Source organism: Crassostrea angulata, chromosome 5 (assembly GCF_025612915.1).
Source record: "Crassostrea angulata isolate pt1a10 chromosome 5, ASM2561291v2, whole genome shotgun sequence".
NCBI classification, from domain to species: Eukaryota; Metazoa; Mollusca; class Bivalvia; order Ostreida; family Ostreidae; genus Magallana; species Magallana angulata.
Genome location: NC_069115.1, coordinates 57,665,108 through 57,674,206, shown reverse-complemented (window position 1 = coordinate 57,674,206; position 9,099 = coordinate 57,665,108). Strand labels below are relative to the sequence as shown.

The 9,099-nt window shown below is 32.2% G+C and overlaps 1 protein-coding gene across 3 annotated transcripts in view; it reads left to right on the top strand.

Moving 5' to 3' along the window:
* Positions 1-2,691: 2,691 nt before the first annotated feature.
* LOC128183488 (testis-expressed protein 11-like) overlaps positions 2,692-9,099 on the top strand; it is an 18,249-nt gene continuing 11,841 nt past the window's right edge. The window contains exons 1-14 of one of the 3 annotated variants that reach the window (XM_052852497.1): positions 2,692-2,795; positions 2,938-3,074; positions 3,235-3,319; positions 4,031-4,110; positions 4,843-4,873; positions 5,177-5,226; positions 5,394-5,522; positions 5,805-5,885; positions 6,608-6,745; positions 7,031-7,126; positions 7,262-7,343; positions 7,501-7,582; positions 7,728-7,879; positions 8,959-9,044. In XM_052852497.1, the coding sequence (XP_052708457.1) occupies positions 2,762-2,795; positions 2,938-3,074; positions 3,235-3,319; positions 4,031-4,110; positions 4,843-4,873; positions 5,177-5,226; positions 5,394-5,522; positions 5,805-5,885; positions 6,608-6,745; positions 7,031-7,126; positions 7,262-7,343; positions 7,501-7,582; positions 7,728-7,879; positions 8,959-9,044 (1,263 nt within the window). In that variant the 5' untranslated portion in view covers positions 2,692-2,761. Of the gene's footprint in view, positions 2,853-2,937; positions 3,075-3,234; positions 3,320-4,030; positions 4,111-4,842; positions 4,874-5,176; positions 5,227-5,393; positions 5,523-5,804; positions 5,886-6,607; positions 6,746-7,030; positions 7,127-7,261; positions 7,344-7,500; positions 7,583-7,727; positions 7,880-8,958; positions 9,045-9,099 lie in introns of those variants that run through there. The other 2 variants (XM_052852498.1, XM_052852500.1) reach the window with 2 other exon arrangements.

Below are 9,099 nucleotides of genomic sequence, written 5' to 3'. Positions count from 1 at the left end.
TACCAAAACATTCAAAATATTATATTGTCATGAGTTTATGTCTTATAAACAATATTAAAAGAGAAGTTTTAGGAGGCAGTTGGCTTATACCCGTCTTCTGAGATTTCACCAATGTTTTATAGCTGGCCTATGTATATTTTCTATATATTAATCTTATTTTTCAATTTTTTGTTTCAAAAACGTCTAAATCCTATGCACATTAAAAGTCATATTTCATAAAAACAATATACTTTTGGTTTAAGATCATTTTCTCAGTTTACTAATATGTAGTTCTCAAAGTAAGGTTGGTCCTGTAACATTTTTTAACAACAAAACACACTAATGGCACAGTTGCCAAACTGTTATTTATGTCTCTGAATACATTAGCAAAAAATTAGAGCCATACAACAAAATAATTTTACTCACTGTATGCCTGACTGTTGTTCACTTTGTAAGAAATCTGAAATAATTAACACGGTTGATTTTTCTTTTGTTGAACACCTGCATATTGTATGCATTTTATGGCCAGTAAAATCAAGCTAACATTAACAAATGACCCACCACAGCCAAATGTGTTCTGGGCATACACTGAAGAAGTGCCTGATGGTCGAGCATCAGGTGCTAGGTAAAACTCAGGATAGTCACTCTCATCTAAGGGAGGCAATGCATCCATCTCCTCCAGACTGTACCCTACGTCGGTGGTCAGGGAGGACTTTTGTTCTCTTGTAGATTCAAGACAAGGGAGAGAACTCTGCTCAACTCGAAGATCTTCAGAACTACCCTTGAGTAAATAAAAAATTTCATTTTCAATTTCAGTTATTTTAAACTGATTAATTTCTTGCATAGTTGTTTTAATACATCACTTTGTCAATTTATACTTTTAAAACTATTATTACAGTAAAACATGGTTATAGCGAATACGCTTTTAATAAATTGACGCTTACAGCAAAGTGATTGAGGGATATAGCGAATTACACTTATAACGAAGCAAAATCGCCCATCCCTGGCGCTTCGTTATAACAGTATTTTACTGTATTTTCATCAAACCTGATTGAACTTGGTAAAGAAGTTGATAATGTGACGTAGATGATCTTGCTGCTCATCAAGCATACAGTGCATAGAAGATTGGAACTGGTGAAACACTTGACGGAATTGTCCTTGGAAGAATTTCCCTACAATTGTTTATTTAAAACAAAATCAAAACTTATATAGAATTGCGATTACCAAAAAATCTCACCATCATTCAATGATTAATCAAAGGAGTTAAATGTCTATCAAAGCATGTATGATAGATGAAACGTCTTTCAATGAACAAATCTATTAATTACCTACTTTGAAAATATAAAAACACCAAATTTATTCATCGTTTTTTTAACAAATGACTAATGATTCATACCAAACTGTTGTACAACATCTTCTGCCTTGTCTGGTCCCTGTCCATCTCCACCAACCTCAGAACAACCCAACTGGTAGGACTGACAGTATTCCAACTGTTCAAACAAATCCAAAGAAAATCAAGTTAATTTTAAAACTTAGTATGTAAAATTGTAGAGCTTTGCAAATGCCAAATAATCATCAGCATGAATGGAAGGAAAAAATGCTACTGAATTAGTATAAGTATAGAATAAGGGGTATTTTTAAAAATAGATTTAAGCCCCAACAGCGAATAACCCCATTTTGAAATCTCCTTAGCCACACATACTAATTTTAAGAACACTTCCAAGACACTGAGATACCTCTGTGGCCTGGTCAATGTTGTGTGAACTACTCGAGGTGCTGTGAGAGCAGTAACCAATATCAGGGTCAAACTCCTGCCCCCATCCCCCCACCCAGGCACTCCGGTCCCCTGCTTCATCAGCGCTGTGTAAGGAATCCTCTGAGTTTAAAGAGGACTGAACTGTCTGCAAATACATTTTAATATACAATTAAATAAATAATCAAAAAAAATCAATTTACGCTCTTAGTTTAAAATGACAAATTAGCAAGTTTCTAAATCAAATTAGAATGTAGAATTGAAAGAATATGTACAGAAGAAGGAGAAAGGTTTTCTTTACAATGCTAAAGATACCTCTTGATTAATTAGACTAGTGGGATACGGATGGGTCTTAATATTGGACCTTGGCCGACACAAGTAGGGTGAATATCTCTTCTTGGGTGATGGTAAGCAAGTCTCTGTGTAATTTGTACTGAAAAAAGGATGCAAAGATTAAAGCAAGATGTGATCAAAAGATAATTTTTAACCTGAAATATGAATTAACTCTTCCATTGACATAACGTCCTACCTATTCATTTTTGACTTAATCCGTCTTTAGGTGACAAAGGATGTAGAAAGAAGAAAATTCCCAAGTGTCCGCAAAATCAAGTAGACTGGATGTTATTGAACAACTTTATCTCATTTGATGATCATCGTTCATTTTAGAATTGCCCGACGTTATTGTCGTCTGTACATTTGAAAGTTACATTTTTGACAACTTTGTAAAATCTGGGTCGTTTTAAAACGTCAATGTTCATGCATACGATTCCTTCCTATATAAACGTTTTGAAGATATCAAACTAAATTGATCCCGAGTAATTTAATAAACCTTTCATGATAAAATGAAATAAACAACGTAAAAAAGTAATTATTCAGCAATATAGAAAAATTATCAATAATTTTTTTACAAACTTTAAAAGTATTAACAAATCAATCAGTTTTGAAAAAGCACAATGGAACATTGATGGAATATTAATCGGTCTCGACATTCTATTATTTTGACAGACGATAAGACACCAGTGTTTAGAAATGGATTGTTATCAAGTTACTTACGACTTAAAATGTAATTAACGTACCAGCGGATGTCTTTGTACTGTTTGATTACGTTTAAGTTCAATACGTATGCATGTTTGTAACTGAATTTGCGATATTTTTCGTACGAAGTTGAGCATCATTTTATTCATCGAACGTTCTTGGTTTTACAGCCCTGATCAGAGACATCTGTTGTAGAGAAAGTCAGGAAGATGGAAGCTGGTGTGATCTTGTAGAGAAGGCCCTCAGACTCTCCGATAAAGTTATGACAGAAATTCAACAAAACCCCAACAAAGGCATAATGGAACAAGTTGGTTCTCTTTTCCTTATAAAACACTGTTAAAGTTTTAATATGTCAATTTTACAGGCAAAATAATTGTTCTTTGATGATTTCATAAAACGAGTTGTTGTTCAACTTGAATGTTTAAATATATTAGACATAGAGCAATTTCTTTTCTTTTAATTTGAAGCTGGAGACAGTGGCTGTAAATCTTTGGAACTTTACAGTATCTCTAAAAACTGGCCGAAGATTGTCTCTGCTATCCAATGCTAAATGTAAGTTGCATTCAAAATTATTTTTAAATAATACAGTTAACCAGATGCTTTATTTAAAGAAATAAAATCATTGCTATAAATTACTGCTGTGACACAAGGCAACCTAGTATGTTATATGGACTGAGGCAGTCTTGCCATATATTTTGAGCTGCCTTAAAGGGACTTGATTGGACACGATTTGACTTAAAATTTTCAAATTTTATTTTTCCATTTTCAATGTTTATACTGATAAATATAGAAGTTTTTAATGCTATGTCAAATATTTGAAAGTCAAATATCAAGTTATAAGCAAGATACAGAGTTCATAATTCTTTGTTTTGTAAACAAAGCTCGAATATTGTCATTTTTACATATGTGTTGTATTATGGTAAGTTTCAATTAAATGTATCTTTCTTTTGTTGATATAAGTATTTATGAAGATATTTAATTAGTTAGTTTAAATTGTTTTTTACATGTCATTTTGTCTAAGACATGGTAATTCTCTAGTACATTACATTTTTTGTAAACAACTATAAGACTCGAGCTTTGTTTACATAACAATCAATTCTTACTGCTGTATCTCGCTTGTAACTTGACTTATACATTCAATATTTTAATCAATCATTTACAATGCTCAAGTAATCCATTTTATACATAAAAAATAAAAATAAAATTTTTGATCTCAAATCGTGTCCAAGTCCCTTTAAAGACATTTATGTATTTCTGTTACAGTACGGCACATTTGCTTGAAAATTGTTGAAGCCACAGTAATAACCACAGAGGATACAATGAAAATCAAACGAAAAATTGCAGTTAGTATAAATATAATTTATAGGCATATTTATCTTTGATAGGGAATTTAAGGCATTAAAGCATGTAATATTTTGCAATCTGTTGCATTTGGGACGTTCATACCGGTTCAAATACTGTAGATTGGCAAATAATCACGATGGTTTTAATTTCACTATGTTCTTGATTTATCATTTCCCCGCGAAATTAAACCCATCGAAAATACTAACATAAGTTTTTTAAAAACGTGTTAATGCTTATACTTTATAATTAAACTGGGTTTCTTGGAGCATGAAATTAAATCTATCGCGATTGGTACTTTTTGAGAAATCGTAAAATATTAACATCGTGGAATTAAAACGACTTACAGTACCCGGCGCCAGATAGCTCAGTTGGTAGAGCACCTGAATAAAGATATAGGGGGCCTGGGTTTGAATCCCAGTCTGGTCCATCATTTTTTCTCTCATATCCTGTTACATTTGGTGCCATGCCATTAAACCCTGGAACTGATAGGTTAAGAACTTTAGAGCTTGGCGATGCTGATCTTTTAGAGTGCAGATCATGTAAGGGGGAGGAATGTGACGATCCAACCGGTTCAAATACAGGCGCCAGATAGCTCATTTAGTAGAGTGTCTGACTGAAGGTTAAATTTAAGGTCCAAGAAAGTTTGAATCCTGATCTAGTCCTTCATTATTTCTCCCATCTCATAAACTCTATAATTCCACTTAAATTAATGTGTTTTTTTTCCCTCTTAGATGGGACTTAAAACTGCCAGAGCGTGGCTTGGTAAGTTATGAGACACTTATGATGTTGATAAATGATAAGTCATATAGTTGATTCATACAGTTATAAATACATACAGACATATATATATTGAGATACACTCTGCTTAAATTACGAGAAAATTCAAGCATGTTTTACTTTAATATATAACTATATATAATTTTGTAGGTAGCTTCAGCTTTAATTTCATTTTATAACTCAATGATAATATGAATTGTATATTTTGTTGCTGAATGTTTGTTTTATGATATATGTTTGTTAAATAATTTAACTCTTGATAATGTATCATATGGTTTTGTCAAACAGACACAAAAGACATCCCAATGGCCATTAAAGTTTTGGATCTTACTGATCAGGTAGGACTTTGTATAATATTAATTGAATCATAACAGCATGAATAATTGAATTTTATTTAGAAACATTTATTGAAAAATCTGCAATGTAACCTACCAATACACTATTTACATATAGACATATTATTAGATAGTAGTAATGCATGTACTACTCCCGCACATTCTTTCAGTTCATCAAACAGTTGCAGAAGTTGGTGATAGAAGACATCAATAAATTAGGAGCTTCAGACTCCCTAGAAAAAGAAAAGTTAGATGTGGAACAAGACCTATTCAAACTCCTCTGCTACAAGGCAGAAGCTGTGAGAAATTTTTCAAAATTTCATGTAGCTTTCCATGAAAGACAACAAAATCATCAAAAATATTTCCATAATAATGAAATTTGATAAAGATATTTGATAGAACTTAATGACTACATCAGGGTTAAAAAATTTAAATGTTCTTGGATTTGGGAACGTTAATCATGATTTGTGATTAAAAAAGCAAAAAAATGATATCATTGAAAATAACCAAATATAAGGTAGAAGTATGCGTATGATAAAAGTAGAACAAAGTTTTGTTTGTGAATTAAATTCTTTTCATAGAGTGTAGCACAAAGTGAAAACTCCACTGCTTTGGAACTGATACAGATTGCAAAGGAAATGTTGATCAGATTTCCACAGGAGGTGATCAGAGCTTTTCAAATTCATGCACAACTTTTGTTTCTTGTTCTTTTTAACGGATACTTGATGTAGACGTTCGATTTTTGTCATTGATTAATTCTGTACATCTGTGTTTTTATTTATTGCTTTATGTTATGTGGGTAATTAAGATCAGAGCAGAATATAAAAGTCAATAAGTTGAAAGACATAAGCAGCCAAGGAAAGGAGACCATGCATGTGGGTTTCTTTTTTATGATATTATTCTTAATCTGTTGAAAATTGATCAGTATATCTAATTTTATGAACCATACACAAAATATTGGTGTAAAAGATCTACAATGTCAATTTATTGAAGTGACATAGACTTTTATAGAAATTGGTGAGTATCTGACACTGATATAACCTAGCTTACCAAGAATTTAAGATTCCAAAATAATTTTCTCTCTTATCATAGTTATGCTTCAAAATCTTTACCTTCATTAGATTGACGTGTTGACATCTTTTAAGATGTCATTTCTAGACTTTAAAAATTCAAAACTACATTTCTTTGATATGTCGTTGTAAAAAGGTTTCTCTACACAAGGGTTACATGAATGCTTTTTCAGAAAGAACATACTTTTTATATGGAATAGATATGCTCTTTATCAACTTCTATGTAAAATAATATTTCAATACTTAAAGTACCAGTTAGACTGTCTATGTAGCAATGTAGTCAGCTAACATTTTTTTAAATTTAAAATTAACAGGGAGCATTCCTATCCATGCTGTGCTACAATTTTGGAGTGGAACTTTACCAGAAGAAGAAGTTGGAAGAGGCTGTATCATGGCTCAAGGAAAGCTTTGAAATGGGCAAACACCAGACCAACCTGTATGCAAGAAATCAGGTCTGTTTCTTAGAATTGAAAGAATATTTCGATCAAGTTGATTGATGATCTAGAAAATTAGAATGCAAAATATCCGCTTTAAAATTCAGATAATGAAAAAAAGTGTAAATTTATAATGATCATTTGAAAAATTTATTATTTATTGAAAATTCTTTGAAATTTGTTGTGCAGAAAAATTCTTTGTAATTCATTGAGCAATACATATTTCTCTGTTCTCTGAAGCTATTTACCGTAATTATAATGGTTAAAAATGTCTAGTCATGTGATCCATATTTTTGTCTGCAGGCAAGAACACTTCGACTTCTAGCCTCAGTTTACCTAGAGATGGACCAAGAAGATCTCTTACAGAAAGCACTAAATGCTGTTACTTTAGCTAACAATGTGAGTAGATTGTGAGGAAACTATATATATGTACATATAACATGTCTTGTTTTTTTTCAATGATCTTTACATTTCATAGTTACTGTATTTGGTTAACAGACATGGGAGTGTTTTGGTGTAATTTTTTTTGTAAAGGAATACCCCCATCCATCCGGCCTATTCCTCTACCTGCGTATTCTGCTGAAGGCGAAGGAGCCAAACTCTGTGATAAATAAAGGTAGGTGAATGAAATAATTATTTGACTTTTATAATCTGTAAAAGTTCCAGTACTTGCTGAGAGGCTTGTTTAAGTGGGATTGTTTTATTAGTTTTATCAATGTGGCACAGGGAATTGCAATATTGTCTTCAATTGTGTAGTTTTATGTTCCTTGTAGCAATCCTGGACATCATGCAGCAGCCAGGGATATCTCCAGATGTTAGCATCAACACAGCATTGCTTTTGTCAAAAAATGAAAGGTTAGCAAGCTAGTACACGTTTCTCACAATCTAATACTTCTTTGACTTTATATGGTTTCCATTTTAAAGAAATCAACAGTGGTAATAAGATATATGCATTCATTATTGTGTTAAATTAAACATGCCTGTGATTGTTGAATTGTAGACACGACCTAGCTGTGGGATTGATGAAAGAACTTTTGAAGAAGTTTGAACACTCTGCTAATGTAGGGGACCTCTTGATGTCCAACTTTGACATTCTTCTGGCAGCAAGAGACAGACAGTCTCTGAGGGAGTTTGTGGAGTTCTGTATTGTTGGTAAGTGTCTTTTTCATGAATATGAATTAAGGGTCTTTTGACATGAATATGTAGGAAAGGACTATGTGCGGTATGGTCAAATATCTGCCCCCGATTTCAACCAAATTTTAAATAGTATTGTATAAAAATAAAATCTTTACAAATCATTGTAAAGAGGATGTCTATAACTTTAATCTTGATTTTAGTCATCATTGTTCATTCGCTGTTTATCTATGACGTCACTTAAATGACTTAATTCCCGCAAATTTGCAAAAAAATAAAAATATTCTCATTTTTGCTCCATATTTTGCATCCGGAAGTATAGAGCGCAGGTCTGCTCAAGTGCGATTTAAACATATGTTTTTTGTCAGAAAGTTATACACATTATATTAAAAAATGGTACTTGAGCAAGCCTGCACTCGATGTTTCCCAGTCGAAAAACCATCGGAAAACACCCATATTTTGCTACAAAACATTATTTTATCAAAATAATGCAATCTTCATGACGTCATTTCTACATTATGACGTCACTGTGGTGATAACCCTTTACACCTTTATTTCCAGTATGATTTTAACTATCTTTCACCTTCTTTTTAAAGCTCTTTCTAAAACTTTGATTTTGGGGGCAAAAAATGCATAAAACCGCACATAGTCCTTTATGCAAGTCTTAATATATAATCATATTCTTACATTCTTTATTTGCAACAAAAATGATGTTAAGCTATTTATTGTCTAAATACTGTAGGTTCCCTATTTTATGCAATTAATTCCACAATTCAATTTTTTTGTATCAAATTGTGAGAATATAAACTGAAAATATGTGCTAAAAATGTTTTAACAGAATTTGTCAGTTTCATTCAGTTTACATCTGTCCGAAGTATAAAACTGAGAATTTAATATCCAATCCATGAGATGTTCTCAGGATTTTACCTGGATATTTATTCCTTGCATATAATTAGGATTCTACAGTATAGTTACACGGAATTAATTACTTTACTGAAACCAAAATTCTTATGAAAAAGCTAGAAATAAAAGTATTACAAGTTAGGTATTGTTTAATAGGTAGCTGGAGTTGTTGCTCAAAGCTCAAACTCTTGTAGAGAACAACACACACAGAGCCATGGAGCCAGCTGTCAAGAGCAGGTTTCACATAGAGTTCTGGGCCTTGGCTTACACCGCAGATGAGGTAATAAAACAATCTTCACTTTAGTGAGACCATTTTTTGTCGAGAGAAGGATTAA